The 19,962-nt window shown below is 35.5% G+C and overlaps 1 protein-coding gene across 18 annotated transcripts in view; it reads right to left on the minus strand.

Moving 5' to 3' along the window:
• The window catches only part of CCDC7 (coiled-coil domain containing 7), a 319,203-nt gene that overhangs the window by 24,560 nt on the left and 274,681 nt on the right, over window positions 1–19,962 (minus strand). For 16 of the 18 annotated variants that reach the window (XM_068560909.1, XM_068560921.1, XM_068561029.1 and 13 more), the window contains 4 exons: window positions 16,280–16,363; window positions 12,302–12,385; window positions 10,098–10,181; window positions 434–553 (listed from right to left, as the gene is read on the minus strand). In XM_068560909.1, the coding sequence (XP_068417010.1) occupies window positions 434–553; window positions 10,098–10,181; window positions 12,302–12,385; window positions 16,280–16,363 (372 nt within the window). The remainder of the gene's footprint in view (window positions 1–433; window positions 554–10,097; window positions 10,182–12,301; window positions 12,386–16,279; window positions 16,364–19,962) is intronic. The other 2 variants (XM_068560915.1, XM_068560981.1) reach the window with 2 other exon arrangements.

Raw genomic sequence — 19,962 nt, forward strand, 5'->3', positions numbered from 1 at the left:
CTGTATGGCTGATGGTTATGTAGAGAAAAGTATATTTTTCCCAAATTGCTGGTAAAAATGTTAACACCCTTTTAGGAAAACAGTCTCACAGTATCTTTTAATATTAAAAATTAATATACGCTTTAACACTAGTATCAATCCTGTGACACTACCCCAAAGAGATAAAAACATCAAATGTAAGAATATATATTCATGGACACATTTAGTAGTGAAAAGCTTAAAAAGTCAATGACCTTTAATAGAAGAATGATCAAATAAACAATTCTGCTAGTAAAAAGGATAATTTAAAGTTGTTTCATTTTCAGGCTTGCAAGGATTTATCTAAGATGTTTCTGAATAAAAAGATGCAAAAAGACTAAAATGAAAAACCATACCACAAGAACCATTCTAAGTAATTATATAGTATTTTATATCTTTATATATAATTTTTTACCTTCATCATCAAAGGGTGATAAATTAATCACTTTTGTTTTATATTTACTTGGTGCAATGTGCCTGGCGTAGAAATCTTCTTGATGTGAGAATGCATTTTTGTTTTTAAATAAACTCATACCTAAAATAAAGTTTAAAAACAAAAATTATATGAAGTCTGAATATTTACACACTACTCCTCAAACTCTATGTATTAGTCTTTATGCATTTGTAATGTTTCCTTCCCACAGTTTGGCCACTCATCTATTACTGTTACTCCAGTTTCTATAAACTATTTCATCCTTTCTTCTTCCTTCTCTTTATTCTGCGTTTCTTGGTAGCACCTTTTTTTCTCCCAACTTCACTGAGGTATACTTAGTATACAAAAATTGCGCATATTTATACATTTTGATGAATTTGAAAATATGCATACACCTGTGATGCCATCACCACAATCAAGGTAATAAACATATCCAACGCCTCTAAAAGACTACTCTTGTCTCCTTGCTTTTTTATGTGTATGTGGTAAGAACACTTCGCATGAAGCACTCCCTCTAACAATTTTTACATGCAAAAGACTGTATTGTTAACTATAGACATAATGCTGTTCAGAAGATCTCTAGAACTCACTCATGTAGTATAAATGTGACTTTACACCCATTTAACTACTACCCATTTCCCCCTACCCCCAGCCCCTGGAAACCACCATTTTATTCTCTGTTTCTGTGAGTTTGACTATTTTACATCCCATATAAGTGAAATTATGCATTATTTGTCCTTCTGTGACTGGTTTATTTCATTTAGCATTAATACCTTTCAGGTTCATCCTTTTTGTTGTGTATGGAAGGACATCCTTATCTTTAAAGACTGAATAATATTCTATTATATGTCTATACCACATTTTCATTTTTCCTCAGATTTATTGAGACATAATTAACAAAAACATTGTATAAGTTTAAGGTGTACAATGTGATTATTTGATTCATGAAAGGATTATCACAATAGGCTTAGTTAAAACCTCCATCACCACACATAATTACCTTTTTAAATTTTGTAGTAAGAACATTGAAGATCTACTCTCCTAGCAACTTTTAACTATTGTCATCACACTGTATATTAGATCCCAGGACTTATTCTTCTTCTCCCTAGAAGTTTGTACCCTTTAACCAACATCTCCCCATACCCTCCACCCCACAGCCCCTGGTAACCACTATTCTACTCTGTTTCTGAGTTCAGCTTTTTTAGATTCCACATATGAGTGATATCATACAAATGCTTTCTCTGTCTCACTTATTTCACTTATATAATGACCTCAAGTTCCACACTGTCCCAAATGGCAAGATTTCCTTTTTTCATATAGCTGAATGATATTCGATTGATTATCTGTCTTTATCTCTTCATCTGTCTTCAGACACTTAGGTTGTTTCTAAGACTTGGCTATTGTGAATAATGCTGCAGGGAATACGGGAGTGCAGATATCTCTTTTAAATAGTGACTTGACTTCTTCAGATATGTACCCAGAAGTGGAATTGCTGGATCATACGATAGCTCTATTTTTAATTTTTGGAGGAACATCTATACTGTTTTCCATAGTGGCTGTATCAACTTACAATCTCACCAACAGTGCACAAAGGTTCCCTCTTCCCCACATCCTCACCAACTTTTATCTTTTTGATAATAGTAATTTTAACAGGTGTGAGATGATAGCTCACTGTGGCTTTGATTTGCATTTTCTTGATTAGTGATGTTGAGCACCTTTTCATGTATCCATTAGCCATTCATATATCTTCTTTGGGAAAATGTCTATTCAGGCCTCTTCCCATTTATAGTCACATTGTTTGTTTGTTTTAATATTGAGTTGTATGAGTCCTTATATACTTTGGATATTAACCCCTTATCAGATAGATGGTTTGCAAATCTTTTCTCCCATTCCTTAGGTTGCCTTGTGATTTTCGATGGTTCCTTTTGCTGTGTAAAAGATTTTTAATTTGATGTTGCCCAAGCTGTTGACTTCTGGTTTTGTTGCTTGTGCTTTTAGTGCAATGTCCGAAATGTCATTGCCAAGGCCAATGTCAAGGAGCTTTTTCACTATGTTTTACTGTGGGAGTATTGAGGTTTTAGAGCTCACATTTAAATATTTAATCCATTTTGAGTGAAACTTTGTAAACAATATAAGATACAGGTCCAATTTAATTCTTGCATATGGATATCCAATTTTCCAAAACCATTTATTAAAGAGACTATCTTTTCCCCATTTGTAAGATATTCTCTGTAGATGATATATTTTTTTCTTATTGAAGTTGATTTACAATGCTGTGTTAATTTCTGCTGTACAGCAAAGTGATTCAGTTATATATATGTATACATTTTTTATATTCCTTTCCATTATGGTTTATCACAGGATATTGAATACAGTTTCCCTGTGATTTACAGTAGTACCTTGTTGTTTATCCATTCTATATATAATAGTTTGCATCTGCTAATCCCAAACTCCCAATCCATCCCTCCCCGATCCCCTCCCCCTAGGCAACCACAAGTCTGTTCTCTATGTCTGTGAGTCTGTTTCTGTTTCATACATAGGTTCATTTGTGTCATATTTTAGATTCCACATATAAGTGGTATCACATAGTATTTGTCTTTCTCTTTCTGACTTACTTCACTTAGCATGATAATCTCTAAGTCCATCCATGTTGCTGCAAATGGTGTTATTTCATTCTTTTTTACGGCTGAGTAGTACTGCATTTTATATATGTACCACATCTTCTTTATCCATTCATCTGTTGATGTACATTTAGTTTGTTTCCATGTCTTGGCTATTGTGAATAGTGCTGCTATGAACGTAGGGGTGCATGTATCTTTTTGTATTACAGTTTTGTCCAAATATATGCCCTGGAGTGGGATTGCTGGATCACATGCTAACTCTATTTTTAGTTTTTTTGAGGAAACTCCATACTGTTTTTCATAGTGGTGGCACCAATTTACATTCCCAGCAATGGTGTAGGAGGGTTCCCTTTTCTCCACATCCTCTTCAGCATTTGTCATTTATGGACTTTTTAATGATGGCCATTCTGAATGGTGTGAGGTGATACCTCATGGTAGTTTTGATTTGCATTACTCTAATAATTAGTGATGTTGAGCATCTTTTCATATGCCTGTTGGCCATCTGTATGTTTTCTTTGGAGAAATGTCTACTTAGGTCTTCTGCCCATTTTCTGATTGGGTTGCTTGTTTTTTTGATATTGAGATATATGAGCTGTTTGTATACTTTGGAAATTAAGCCCTTGTCAGTTGCATCATTTGGCAAGGCTCTTTTTTTATGGTCTTGACTCAAGCAATACGAGCCCCAGATTTCATGGCTGAATGGTGCCACTGGCTTTGCTCTGGTGAAGATCAGCTTTGCCTGCTGTACTCTCTGCTCAAGTGTTGCTTGGATACAAATCCTCCAAGTGTTCTGGCCAGGCTGTCTGGCCAGGAAGGGCCAGGAGCTACACTCAGGAGTGAGGCAAAATTGAGCTCTCCTGCCTGTGCAGAATGGGAGGGCCACCTGCAAGCAGGCCCCCTGGTCTTCCTGATCAGGCTTTCTGGTCAAGAGGGGCCAGGAGCTTTGTCCAACAGTTGGTGGGGGCTATTAATTAGCTCCCTGCCTGGGCCAAGCAGGGAAACTGACTCCAATCCCTCCAAGGCTCTTTGAAGCCTTGACTCAAGCTGACCTGCTCCCCAAGTTCCCTGGTTAAATGGTGCCACTGGACTTGTTCTATGGACAATCAGCTTTGCCTGCCATACTCTTCACTCAAGAAGTGCTTCATAGTTTCCAGGTGTTCTGACTCATCTGCCTGGTAAGGTGGGGCAAGGAGCTACTCAGCAGTATATAAAGCTAGGACTCAGCTCCCCTGCATGGAGGGGGTAGACAGGGCTCCAGAGCTGTCAAGGCTCTTCATGTGAGGAACCAAACCATACAGACCTGCATCTCAGGGTGTCACCTGGTGAGACTGTGCCACCCTCTTGTTTCTCCAGATGAGCAAAGCTGCTGGTCAGGACTACTGCTTGGGTACTGCGGGTAGGAACTTGGTCTGCCAAGATCCCAGTGCTGGTTGTTGCAAGCCCCTCCCCCTTCTCTGTCACGATCAGATTCCCAGTAGTTAAGCCCAGCAGATTACCCCAAAATCCCTGTGGTAAGAAGTGAGGGCTCTCAAGAAGTGACCCACAATGCTGGTAGAGCTGGAAATCCACGCTGGGCTCTTGTTTCAAACTGGAGGAATTGAGGGCTGAGGGGAGACTTCTTGGTGTGGTGCTGCACCAGCCTGGGGGAAGGGCAATATGGTCAGTGTGTAGCCGCTCCTCTTATCCATCTAATGTGGTGTGTCTTGGTCTCTGTTGTGCAGGGGGTGCGCTACAGCCTCACTCCCGTGTTCTAGGATTTTCTCAGTGGTGTCTGGTCCATGAATAGTTTTTAGTCATTCTTCTTGTGAGGAGGAGTGACATCAGGAATAACCTATGTTACATCTTGGTGACATCACTCCTCACCTTTTATGTTTCTGATCATAATTTACCTTTTGTTTATATTGTGTATCCATTACCGTAGTTGTAGTTACTTTTAATATTTTTGTCCTTTAACCTTTATGATAGATTTAACACGCCACCATATTACAGCATCAGAGTATTTGAAATTTGACTATATACTTACCTTTACTAGGGTGTTATGTATTTTCATATCACTAATTAGTGTGCTTTCATCTCAGCATGAAAAACTCCTTTCAATATTTCTTATAAAGCAGTTCTACTGGTGATGAATTCACCCAGCTTTCCTTTGTTTGTGAGTCTTATCTCACCTTCATTTCTAGAGGACAGCTTTGTCTGGTAAAGTATTCTTTTTAGGCAGTTTTTTTTTTTCTTTCAACACTTTGAATATATCATCCTACTCTCTCCTGGCCTGCAATGTTTTTGCAGAAAAAGCTTCTAATAGCTTGATAAGGATTCACTTGTATGAGAGAAATATTTTCCTCTTGCTACTTTTAAAATTCCATCTTTGTTTTTGATTTTAGACAGTTTCATTATAATATTTCATGGCAGATATTGTTGTGAATTGAAATTTGGGGGTGATTTATTAGCTTCATGACCTTGGACATTCAAATATCTCCCTAGATTTGGGAAGTTCTCAACAATTACTTCTTTAGATAAGTGTTCTGCCGCCTTCTCCTTATCTTCTCCTTCTGGGACTCCAATCATTTATATATTATTTAGCTTATTGTCCTATAGTTCACAGTTTTACTTCATTCTTTAAAAAATTTTTTTCTTTACTCTTCTTTGTGTAATTCCAAAGGTACTGCCTTCTGCTTCACACATTCTCTCTTCCGCTTGATCCATTATGATGTTAATATTCTCTACTGCATTTTTCATTTCATTCACTGTATTCTTCAGCCCCAGAATTTGATTCGATTTTAATGATTTCTACTCTCTGCTAAACTTCTCAATTTTATTTGTGCATTGTTTTCCTGCTTTTGCTGACCTCTCTTTCTGTGTTTTCCTGTAGCTCGCTAAGCTTCCTTAAAACAGCTATTTTGAATTCTTTACCAGTTAAATTGCAAACCTCCTTTTCTTTGGGGTTATTGGAAAATTATTGTATCTCGTTCATGGTATCATCATGTTTCCTTGATTTTTCATGTTCCTTGATGTTTGTACTGCTGTCGTTGCATTTGAAGAAGCAGTCACCTCCTCCTTGCTTTACTGACGGCTTTTCAGAAATAAATCCTTTCTATCAGCCCTGCTGAGGATTCTGAGGCTTTCTTAGACCTTTCCTATGAGTACATCTACTCTACACTTCTTGCTATCTTTTGTGGCAGAATTTGTAAGCTTGTATGCCTTCTTCCTATCCTGTAATGCCAGACTGGTTGCTGCCAGCTTCCATTTTGCCTTCCCTCTGGCAGTGCTGTATGTTCCATTTTGTGGTTTCTCCAAGGCCTTCAGATTTGGGCCTGCTTTCTGTGGGTGCTCACTAGCTGTCTGTAAAAGCTCATTGTTGCTGCCATCGGAACACACACAGGGAGCCAATCAAAGGGTGAGGGTTTGTGGGTGAGGTGCATGGAGTGTTGGAAATGTGTATGGGTCGGTTTTAGGGGGTTCACAGGTGAGGTGTTCTCAGCGGCTGATGTGTGGGACTCCCAGTGGAGTCCTTGACATGGTTAGCAGTATCCACATCCCTTTCATATATTCTATTCTGAGCCCTGGCTGCTGCTCTCTCAGCCACTCACCACTCCTAGTCATGCAGCTCATGACACAGTTCTCTGGATGGGACAAGAGAGAAATGGGTCTCTTGACAGTGTCCTGTACAGCTAGAGAAGCTGAGCAGTCACTCATGTTCTCACTTTCCCCCATGGGAGAAATCATGGGAGGAGAGGGCTCTTTTGGCACCGAGGTTTGCTGTCCTGGGGGAGGAGTGATGCAGGTAAACTGTTCTTCTTACCCTCTTCAATGTCTCCAATCTTGGATTTTTTTTCATTCCAATAGTGTGCTGAAACTTTTCTGCTTTAACTCCTGGACTTCCACAAAGGCTCTCTTGTCTGTGGGGGATTGTCAAGTTGGTTTTCTTTGGGTGGAAGATGGTAGAAAACTCCTGTTCTACCTTGTTGATGTCACCACTGTAAAATTCCTTCTCTCTTGCCAAATATTCTAGAGGGAATTTCACTCATTGTCTTAGTTCCCTGATTTGTCCAATTCTTTCAAAGTCATTTAGAAAGCTTTTTTCCTTCTGGTTGAGAAGATTCTTTTGTAAAGAAAGGTTCTTCTTTTATAGCATTTTGATGGAGTAACATTTTTAGTATTTGCAAACGCACATGTACAAGAGCTCTTCCTACTCTTCGTGGGTAAATTAATTAGCAGCAAAGCCCTCACTTTCTTTTTTTTTTTTTTAAACGGATATGGAGGGCGGCACACATGGCTTTTCTCTGATGGACAGTTTCCATTCTTAGCATCTTCCTTAATTTCGACCTGTATCCCAACCCTGTTTTACTTTGAAGCAGAATATTCACTTCTTTATTTGATCTGTACACTATATTTAGAAGGATGCATTTATAAGAATAGTTTTGGAGATCAGAGCTCTATGCATGAAACACTGGCTTCCCCTCACCCCATTCAATCAAGGTTCAGAAGATTTATTTTTCATATATCCTACTTATTATAAAAGTAATATGTGCTATTGTAGAACACTCCTATTTAAACAAAGATTATAAACCTCATCTTATTTTACCAGTGGCTAGAGATTAAACTGAAGCCACAGCCTGAGAGGCCGCTAAAGAGAAAATAAAATATTGTTGACACAATTTACTCCAGAAGCCATGACTCTAACCTAGCCATTCATATTTGTCAAATAAGATTCTGGGAAGGATATTCAAATTACTAAAAATAAAAGCCTTAAGGCATGTTAGGGTAATGGGGCCATACTGTCATGTTTATGTTTATTCTTGATTTTATTTTCATGAAAGCATCAAGCCTAGATTGTTTGTATGAAAATATTTTGGTACAGCTTGGTATTCCAATTTAAATGTAATTTTGAATGCAGTAGTATAGGAGACTAGCTATCCCAAATGACCTCTCTAATTCCAAGAACTAAAATGCTAGATTAAAAAATGTACTTTAAAAAGTATTGCTGAGATGGCATAAAAATATACTCTAGAGACCAAAAAGGAAGTAAAAGCAGTTAACTTCCGAATTTCTACTAAAAAGGAGTGTGTATGTATGTGTGTGTGCGTGCACACACATTTTTTATAAACTTGACTGACCTGCAGTAATGTGGGTAGTGGGGAGGAAGACAGGGTGGGAAATTCCATAATGAAGAATAATAAAAAATAAAGAGGGCACAATAAAATATTTTGGAATATATTTGTATAGAGCATCATTATATATTCTTTATGACTGCATATGATAAAAGCTGAGAAGGGAGGGATTGGGATTGTAACATCATAGATAGGGAACCATTAGAATGTTGTGTATTTTATGTTAGTGTTACATAATTTCTGGGTGTTTAAAATATTTCATAAAGAGTAAAATTTTAAAAGCATACTACAAAAAGTATTCTAAGTAGTTAGATATTTATTTTATATTGTTATATCTCTTATTTTGATTGTCAAAGGGTGAAAAATTGATCACGTTTGTTGAGAATTTACTTGGTGCAATGTGCCGGTAAAAAACTCTGTTTGATGTTGTGTGGACATATCTTTGCTTTTAAATAAATTCTCACCTAAAGTAAAATAAAAAAAAAAAAATTCACATAGACACCATTACTATTTGCACACTACTTCCCAAACTCCATGTATTAATCTTTGTTTCTGCAGTTTTTCTTCCCACATTTGAGTGTTTACTTTTCTATCACTCCAGTTTCTATAAACTAATTCTTCATTTTCTCTTCCTTTTCTTTGTTCTGTGTTCTTAGGTAGCATCTTACTTAGTTTTGACCTTTAATCTAACCACATTTTATCTTAAACAAGTATATTTATTTCTATATTTGATCTGTACTCTCCTTTCAATACCTTTTCTCTTAGCAATTTATATTGCTAATATAAAATTTTCTTTAGAGCATTTAATTATAAACTCATCATTAACAAGTATAAATAATTAATTTAATTAACTTAATTTTGTTCTGTGTAAGTATAAAATAATTAACTTAATTTTGTTGATAAAAGGCATGACATTTTAAATTGAATGGATGTAAATGAAAGCACTTTATTGCTGTGTCTAAGGCTGTTATTCAAAACTGACAAGGACTCCTATTAATAAGCAACACTGAAGCAAAAATTAATTGAAAGAACCTAACCAAAAATACTCTGAAAATTAAAGACATGGAAAAATGGCTTATCGTAATACACCAAATTTAACTGCTTGGTTCCAACAATTTCATTTTTACACCACCAACTTTTCCCCAGTTAAAAGCTGTTGGAGCAAGTAATATTTATTTGATTCATTTATAACACTACTTTTTTACAGGAATAAAAGCGAGAATATAATAAAAAAAAGCATTCAAAAGCAAAGTTTCAGAAATCTTGCCTTAAATTTCAGTGAAAACACATATTTTGGTGCTCATATCTGAGGATTCAGTTACTTTCCAATGCTAGCTTTCAGCATCAATTCTGTAAAAAGTTCATAACGACAGTATTTCTTGCAACAAAGAGAAATGTATCGAACCCTGTTACTCCAGGACTAAAGCACTAATCTGTGAATAATAAAACTCAGCTAGAGAACTCCACTCTAGTAGAGATATAAATTTACACGCCAACTTAATTATGTAGAGGAAATTGGTAATCAGTGAAATAACTGTTATAGTCCTCTTCTTATACCACTCATCAACTAGCTTTTTTGCTTTTTCAATATCAAAGCAATATTCCTTTCTAAGCCAGCAAGAAAGTGAGTAGAATCACAGCTATAAATACTTAAACCAAGCATATTCTAAGGTCATTAGAGAATTGGATTATATGGATTACTTTCCAAATGGATGAGATTACAACTAAAAAATATCCAGTTAAATTTCCATTCACAGTAAATACTAGAGTTTAACTAATTATAAGAGGAAATTCATGAAGATTACTGCCCATTAATACTAACATACAGTTACTGTTATCATTAATGATTCATAGTTAATTAAATCCCAGAGAAGACATAAACCATAAATATTAGACTTGGAAAATTCTTGTTCTTACCAGGGTGACTCTGATGATGTGTCTTGATTTCACCAACTGCTTTTTCTCTTCCAACAGTATCTCTCATGCGTTCTATACCAGTCTCTATAGATAGAAAACAAATTTCAAAACACATTGTAAGGTAACCATTAACACACATGTATGTGTGTCTTTATGCCTGTGTGTAGTACTAACTTAATTAGTACTTGTATTACAGAAGAGAAATAATATGTCTGCATTGCACAATCATAAAACATTAGAATTTGAAGGGCTCTTAGCAATCACATAAGCCTCATGATATTGAAGCTTAGAGATGTTTTGTGATTTGATTAAGAACACACACCAAGATAATGCAAAACTGAGTACAAGCTGATGCCCCATAATTCCTTAACCAGTGCTTTTCATACACAATGCACTGTCCCATACAAACTTTAATCATCTTGGGGAGTTCAAGTAAATGATATAACTGCCAAGATTACACTAAGAGGACACTCATACTGTAAGGATATACCTATGAGTGGAACGTGGCATTTTTTCCCCACTGGTCAAGAGACAAACCATGGTCCCACATCACGGAAAGTTACTACAAGGCAGAAATTCTTTGACTCTCTCAAGAATGTTTAATGCCATTTTTAAGGCTATGTAAATCAAGTAGACATCAAAGATGTAGAAGAGTAACAAGATATTCTGTGGTCTAAGAAAAACTGCCTATCAGGTCCTCTTACTATGTACACCTTGTAGCTGGGGAGGGGGAAATGGGTAAATCTGCAGCAGTACCAGCACTGGGACTGCATCCCATTCCATTTGAGTTTTTATGTGATTTGGACATTTGGCGGGATTTAGAAAGTACTAACTAGGTCAAAGGAGAGGAATAACATTCATCTATTTTGTTTTAATACATGAAAGTTATTAAAGAAAAATTCATATTGAAAAAGGGGTTAAGTAGGATTGCTGACTTGGGTCAAATTATGTGCCCAGTGTTTTGTGAATGAAAGCTAGTTACAGAAGAGCATGTACCAGAGGTTGGAAACCTATCCTGAACCTGACACCATAAGGTGGATCTTACTTTGTTGTAATGGCTGAGACCAGAAGTAAGTGTTAAAGATCCAACTAAGTCGATATAATTGAGGCTCTCTGGTTTTTCTCCAATGGGTATAGGTTAAGAATGACAGGCCCAGTTGAAAGAAGCATGTAAAGATGCTTATATAAGCAAGGAAGCATTAAGAAGAGCATTTGATAGCAGATAGAATTAACGATGAGGGAAAAGGGAGTATGTGCTAGAGAAATCTGCAATCTAGTAAGAATCACAATTTCCCTCCTCACAATACCCTCCCACTGCTTAAATTATTTTTTAGGCCTACCCTTCCTGAAGTTCCTAGTATATGATTCACACTTTACTGTTTCTTTGCATGTCTCATATTTTTGGGGGGTCTATACTGGGCATTCTAGACAATATCTTGTAGGAAATCTGGATACTGAGTTCCCCTCCCGTTTGGAGGCTTGCTGTTGCTGTTTGCCTGATTATTTATTTAGTGACTTGGCTGGAATATATTCTACTGTAGAGAAGTCTCCTTCTCTGCAGTGTGAATCTTCTAATGTTGCTCCTCTGGGGGCTCAGACTTGGGCATGGAAACAGTCACCTTTGGATGACACTTGTTTTTCCTGTTGACTGTCTCTTTCCCTCTTCTGTTAAGCTCTCTGCCTCCTTTAATATCACCCCAAAGATCAAGAAGCAGTGTGTCAAACACTGTAACACCAAGACAAGGGGAAGTAGTGTAAACTACGGACTATATAACAAAACTAAACACCTCTACTTCACCTGAGATACTGAAAATGTGCCGGGTATTTTAATTATATAGAGGGAATTAGTAAGCAATGAAATCTCTCTTTTAATCCCATTCATAAGCTAGACTTTCTGCTTTTGCAACTAGCCTGAAAAAGAAAGTGAGTAGCACTTAAAATGCTTCCATCAAGCATATTCCAAGCTCACTATACCCCTGAAATTGAGGATCACTTTTTAAATGAATGAGTTCTAAAATTCACAATATGTAAATCCATTGATAATAACTGTTGGAGTTCCAGTAATTATAGGAGGGAATTTATGAAGACATTGCACCGTGTAATAACAGCTTATAGGTACTGTAATCAGATTCAAACTTAAATAAACTTAAATAAACTCTAGATAAGATAAATAAGCCAGAACAGACTTGCAATATTGTTCTTACCAGGATAACTCTTGGATTGTGTCTTGATTTCACCTTTTATTATACCTTTTCCAGCAGCATCTGGGAAGCGCTCTGTATCAGTGTCTATAGAAATAAACAGTTTCAAAACACTTTTGTAAGGTAAATATTAACATGTAGTTGTGTTAGTTTGTTTGTAATACTCCTTTAATTAGCATTATTTTATTACAGAAGAAGAATTATAATGAAATGTCTTACTTTCAGAATCAGTACACGTTAGAATTGGAAGAGCCATTGGCAACCATATAAGCCTCATTATATTGTAGCTTAGAAATGGTTAGTGATTTGACCAAGACCACATAGTCAGGTAGCAATAAAACTGATCCATAAACTGATGCCTCATTAATTCCTTAACTAGAGCTTTTTCCATAAAATACAAAGTCTCTTGCAAGTTAATTCATCCTATAGAGTTTATCTTAATAAATATAACTGTCTTCTGTACATTAAAAGCACATTCATATCATAAGGATGTATCTGGTGAGGCCGGACATGACATTTTTTTTCCCAGACCAAATTGCAAACAATGGGCATCATAGTCACAGAATGTTACTGTGAGGCAGAAATTCTTTGACTTGTCCAGGAATATTTTAATTCCTTTTTTAAAGGCCATGTAATTATATGTCAGTAGACATCAGTGATGGAGAAAAACAAGTAATTTGTAGACTGGGATAAAGTACCCTCTCAGGTTCTCTTAGCCTGTAGACCTTCTACGTAGGGAGGAAGAAATGGGTAATTTGCAGGAATGTGAGCTTTGGTATTGCACTCCTTCCATTTGAGTCTTTATATGATTTTCACTTTTTTGCTGGATTCAGAAATGATGATATAGGTCCAATGATAGAAAAAAATTGAAATTTATTTAAAAGATTTTATTTGCAAAAGGAATAATTAGAATTGGTGACTCTGGGTCACCTGTTGGGTGAAGTTTTGTGTGGGCAAAAATTCTAACACAGCATGTAAGTGAAGTTGGAACCTGTCATATCCAGAATTTATAGACTGGAAGTCTTACTTCGGAGAAATCGTTGCGCCCATGAATATTTCAAATACTCTCTATTACTGAGGCAGCACAAATTTATCACCACTGCAATCTAAACAAAGGTGAAGACCACATGGGGCATCACTACTAAAATCAAAGACACGTTGGATTGGGCAGAACAAGTTTTTAGTAATTAAGTTACAGCATTTGTGAAAGTAATGTCTGCTATAGCAACACATAACTGGAGAACATCAGCAGACAAACTTTAGCCCTCTGGTCTTTCTCCAACAGATATAATTAGAAGAACTGATTCATTTGATCTGAGAAAGCAAAGGATTCTTAGGTGAGCAGGGAGGAAGTGAGAACAGCCCTTGAGGGCAGACTGAATTAAAAACTGGGAGCATAATAAATGATATGGGGTGGAGAAACCTCATCTATTAAGAGCCACAATTTTGCTCCTTCACAACATCCTCCCACTGCTTTTAAGTATTAAAAAAAAAATCCTACCCTGCTTGGAGTTCACTAAACTATTTTTTAAAAAAACATTTAACATACTATACAATATGCCCATTTAAAATGTGTAATCAATGGTTATTAATATATTCATAGAATGTGTAACAATCACCGTAGTCAATTTTAGAATCAACTTCAGATTCATACTAATTAAATTCCAGGTAAATGTAGAAACATGACTGACACGTAGTTTCTCTTATCTCCATTTTTGTGCTACTGAATTACATGTTACACGTATAAAATTAAAGACATTGTTAAAATTGTTCTTATAATTATTTCTTTATGAACCTTTATAACTTTTAAAGAAGATGAGAGACAAAAAATTAGAGCAAGTTTGGTATATATTTACACTGTTTGTTATATTAGCATTCTTATTTACAATCTTTGGTTCTTTTCATTGGTTCCTATGGACTCAAGTTACCATCTAGTGTAATTTTCTTACTTAAATTCATCCTTGTTCACACCATCTTCTTTGCACAGCTCTTGTGAAATATATTATATGTCTCTATGTTAGAGGCCCAACAATACATTTTATACCTATTGTGTTATACAATTGCCTTTTAAATCAGTTAAGAGACAAATATGCATTTATATGGTCTTTTGCAATACTAGAATTATTCTAAGCCATGTTTTTTTGTTTGTTTTGTTTATTTTTTATTTCTTTCTTGTGTATTCAAATTACTGTGTGAGATCATTCACTTTCAGTGGGAAAAACTTTCTTTAGCATTTCTTGTAAAGTGGGTCTGCTAGCAATAGATTCTCTGGAATTTTTCACTTGGAAATTTCACCATTTTTGAAAGATAGTTTGCCTGATATAAGTTTCTTGGTTGACAGATTCTTCTTTCATCATTTCAATATTCCATTCCACTGCCTCTGGCCTCCATAGCTTCTGTTGCTAAATGAAGGTTACTGGGATTCTGTTTTACACCATCAGTTGGTTTTCTCTTGTTGCTTTCAAGATTTTATCTTTGTCCTTGTCTCTCAACATTTTTACTATGATGGGTCTGGTTGTAGATTCTTTTGTGCTTATTCTATTTAAATTTCACTGAGGTTGAATGTGTAGATTCATAATTTTCACTGAATAGTTTTCACAATTTTCAGCCATCTTTTCAAATATTTTTACTGCTCCTTTCTCTCTCTGTTCTCCTAGTATTCCCATACCTTTAGTTTGCTGTTTCTTTCTTCAGACTAATCCAATCTCTTGAACCCCTTAGGCAATATTTTCATTTCATTACTGTACATTTCAACCGCAGAATTTGCTTTGGGTTCTTTTACATTAATTTTTATTTTTAGTTGATAATGTCTATTTGACAAAATATTTTCATGGTATCTTCTTTTTTTAAAAGTTTTTTGTTTTTGATGTGGACCATTTTTAAAGTCTTTACTGAATTTGTTACAATATTGCTTCTGTTTTATGTTTTGGTTTTTTGGCTGCAAGGCACGTGGGATCTTAGCTCCCCGACCAGGGATTGAACCCGCACCCCCAGCACTGGAAGGCGAAGTCTTAACCACTGGACCACCAGTGAAGACCCTCATTGTATCTTTGTTTTCTTCTTAAAGCAAGGTTTCCTTTAATTCTTTGAGCACATTTATAATAACTACTAGGTAGTCATTGTCTGCTAAGTCCAACATCTAGGATTCTCGCAAGCATATTTTGTTTCCTGCTTTTTCCTGCGCTTGGGTCACAATTTACTATTTCCTTACATGTCTTAATTTTTTTTTTTACTAATAACTGGACATTTAAGATAATATATCATAGCATCTTTGGACTCTGATTTCTGTTTCCCTTTCTGAGGCTTGTTGTTTAGTGTGCTTGCTTGCTTGTTTGTGTACAGTGATTTCTCAGAGGTATCTTACTAACATATCTTTCCCCTGAGGTGTGAAGTCTTGCACATGCTCCCAGAGGGCACATCCTTGGGCATGCACACAGCTGCCTGTTGATGTTTGTGGTTTTAACAGGGCTCTGTTTGAATGTCTATTTCCCTTTTTTCTCTATTTAGGTGTCTTCTTTCAACATCACAGAAAACACCATAAGAGAAATGTGTCTAACACTGTTACTTCAGGTCTAATAAAGAGGGAATTGATAACCATCTGTTATATTCGTCTTATCACATTCCTTAGCTAACCTTTCTTCATTTGCAAATTCAGGAGAACTGTCTAAGCTGAAAATAGAAAGTGAATAGAATGTAATTGGGCATATTTATTTGTACCAAGCATATTCTAAGTTTATTAAAGGACTGGTTTTTATGGATTAGCTCCTAAACGAATGAGCTCTAAAACTAACACTATGTAGCTAGTTTTACATTGATATTCAATACAAAAATTCAACTAATTAAAGGAAGGAGTTCTTGAAAACTTTTGCCCGTGTAATAATAAACCATAGATACTGATGTTATTCATGATTCTTAATTAATTAAACTCCAGAGAAGATAAGGAAACCTGAAATCTTAGATTTGTAAAATTCTTGTCCTTACCAGGGAGACTCATTGATTGTATCTTGAATTGTCCCTTTATTACACCTCTTCTAGTTTTATCTGTCAAGCCTTCTACATTAGTCCCTGTAGAAAGAACAAATTTCAAAACACTTTGCATGGTAACCATTTACATATAAACGTGTGTGTTTGCACGTGTGTGTGTGTCTGTGTGTGTGTAGCACTAACTTAATTAGCATTTGTTATTACGGAAGATGAGTTTTATTGAAATGTCTGGTTTGGAGAATCACAAAGCCTTAAATTAGAACAGATAAAGCAATTATATAAGTCACATTATATTGAAGTTTAGAGGTTCCTTAACCAGTACTTTTCTATAATTCCTTAACCAGTACTTTTTCCTTAACCAGTGCTTAATTCCTTAACCAGTGCTTTTCAATATAATGCTATCTCTTACATAAGTGGAAATCATCCCAGAGAATTTATGATGGCAATATAATTTCCAGATTTATATTAAAAGAACACTTATTCTGCAAGGATGTACCCGATGAGGCAGAACGAACTTTTTTTTTTCCTGACAAGACAAGATGTAAACCATAGTCTTCTTGGTCACAGTAACTTACCATGAGCCAGAAATTCTCTGACTTACCCAGGAAAATTTTAATTCCCTTTTAGGCTACGTAACTGTAAATCATGTATGTATCACTGATTTAAAGAGTAACGTGATATTCACTGAATTGAGAAAAAGTGTTTCTGAGATTCCTTGAGCATGTACACTTTATGTCTTGCAAGGAGGAAATGGTGAAATTTGTACCACAACCAGGACTCTGATGGGATCCATTTCCATTTGAGCTTTTATGTGATCTAAATTTTTGCTATAATTAACAATGATTAACTATGTTCGATGACACGAAAAATACATGAAAGTTATTATAAAGGTATTTGCACTGAGAAAGGGATAACTAGGACTGGGGACCTAAAGGGTACATCCTTGGGCATGCACACAGTTGCCTTTTGATGTTAGTGGTTTTAACAGGGCTCTGTTTGAATGCCTGTTTCCCTGGGTTAAAAGTTTAGTGCATGAAGTTGGTTCTAGTAGAGGCATGTAAATGGAGTTGGAAACCTGTCATGATCCTGACATTGTCTAGTAGAAGACTGCTTTGAAAAAAGGTCTGAGCCCATGAATAAATGTAAAAGGTCACACTATGATTTTGGCAGCCCAAATGTACCATATTGCATTCTTTACAGAGAGGATACCACCTGGGGCATCATTAACAAAATAAACAAAGATGCATCAGATTAGGCAGGCAAGTTTTCAATAAATAACAACATTTTGTGAAAGTAATAAAATCTATAGCCACACAAAATTAGGGAATATTAGCACATATATTTTAGCCACTCCGGTCTTTCTTCAACAGATATAACTAAGGTGAATGGAGTCATTTGAATCAAGAAAGCAGAGGATCCTCACATAAGCAGGGAGACAATCAGAACAGCATTTGAGGGAAGATTGGGTTAAGCACTAGGAATTAAAGGTATGCACTAGAGAAATCTTTAATCGAGTAAGAGTCACAATTTCTCTCCTTCACAGTATCCTCCCATTGCTTTAAATCTTTTAAAAATCTCTTAATTTTTGTAGTTCACTAAGCTATTTTTAAAATATATAACATACCATAATATTCGTCCACTTAAAGTGTGTCCAAATCAATGGTTTCATTAAAAATTATATTCAGAGTTGTGTAACCATAACCACAGTCAATTTGAGTCTACTTCAGATTTATATTATTAAATTCCAATTACATACAGAAATATTACTCCTATATAGCTCTGTTATCTCTTCCCCATTTTTGTGCTATTGTTATACATATTATACCTTTAAATATAAAACAGTTTGTAATAATTATTTCTTTATATAACTCTATGCCCTTGAAAGAAGCTGACAGAAGAAAGAAGAGCAAGTATATATTTACAGTGTTTGTTATATTAACCTTTTTGTTTACAATTTCTGGTTCTCTTCATTTGTTCCTGCGGATTCGAGTTAACATCTGCTATCATTTTTTACTCAAATACATCACCATCCTCATACATCTCCTTTGCACAGCTACTACAGAATATATCACTTTTCCATATTTTTATAGGCCCGACAATACAATGATATACATATTGTTCTATACAATTGCCTTTAAAATCAATTAAGAGAAGAAAGGACACAAAATATGCATTCATCTTGTCTTTTGAAGTACAGAATTCCTTTTTTAAACTTTAATCCATTTAGTTCTATTTTTTACATGAACTTGTTCATGCAGTAGCCATAAAGTACATTGGGAACATATATTTTGTTTCACAAAGAAGGAGAAAAAACTGAAAAAATATGGTTGCTTATGCAAAGCTGCAAAAGGGAAGGAGAAAGCAGGATGGAACAAAAGAGAATACAACCCAAGAGTCTTGCTCTTCAGACTATAGTTTAGGTTACTGTGTAAAAACAGTTTATACCTTGGCCATCAGGGCTGCTCTAATTACTTGCGGGTCTAGAACTTCAGAGCACTATTTTTGTTTCAGGTTTGTTTTCTGTTTCCCAAGTGAAACACCTTATTGTTTCTTATGATTATTAAAGTAATACATGGTTAACTTTTAAAATTCCACATATGAGTGAAATAATGTGGTACGTATTTGTCTTTCTCTGTCTGACTTATTTCACTTAGCATAACACCATCAAGGGTATTATGGGTTCCTCCATGTTGTTGCATATGCAAGATTTCATCTTTTACGGATGAGTAGTATTCCATTGTATATACACATACCACATCTTTTTTACATTCTCACCAACAGTGTATTAAGGTTCCCTTTTCTCCACATCCTCTCCAACACTTTTTGTCTTTTTGATAATGGCTATTCTGACAAGTGTTAGGTAGCATCTCTTCGTAGTTTTGATTTGCGTTTCCTTAATAGTAATAGTGAACATCTTTTCTTGTGCCTGTTGGCCATCTGCATGTCTTCTTGGAAAAATTTCTGTTCAGCTCCTTCTGTTCAGCTCTTTTTTTTAAATGGCGTTGTTAGCTTTTTTGTTTTTGAATTGTATGAGTTCTTTATGTATTTTGGATATTTAGCCCTTGTCAGATGTATCATTTGCAAATATATCTCCCATTAGGTTGTCTTTTCATTTTATTGATAGTTTCCTTGCTGTGCAGAAGCTTTTCAGTTTGATGCAACCTCATTTTTTCATTTTTGCTTTTGTTTCCCTTGCTTGAGGAGACACAAATAGATATTGCTAAGACTGATGTCAAAGAGCATACTGCCTATGTTTTCTTCTAGAGATTATGGTTTCAGGTCTTACATTCAAGTCTTTAATTCATCTTGAGTTAATTTTTCTGTATGGTGTGAGATAGTAGTCTAGTTTCACTTTTCTTGCCATGTAGCTGTCCAGTATTCACAATATCATTTATTGAAGAGACTATCATTTCTCCATTGTATGTTCTTTATTCCTTTGTCCTAAATTAATTGTCTATATATGCATAGGTTTATTTCTGGGCTCTCAGTTCTGCTTCACTGATCTTTATATCTATTTTTCTGCCAACACCAGGCTGTTTTATATTACTATGGCTTTCTAATATAGTTTGAAACCAGGGAGTGTGATACTTCCAGCTTTGTTATTTTTTCTCAGGATTGCTTTGGCTATTTTGGAGGAGTCTTTTGCGGTTCCATAGAAATTTTAGAATTTTTTGCTCTGT

The sequence above is a fragment of the Eschrichtius robustus genome, chromosome 1 (genome assembly GCF_028021215.1).
Source record: "Eschrichtius robustus isolate mEscRob2 chromosome 1, mEscRob2.pri, whole genome shotgun sequence".
Lineage (NCBI taxonomy): Eukaryota > Metazoa > Chordata > Mammalia > Artiodactyla > Eschrichtiidae > Eschrichtius > Eschrichtius robustus.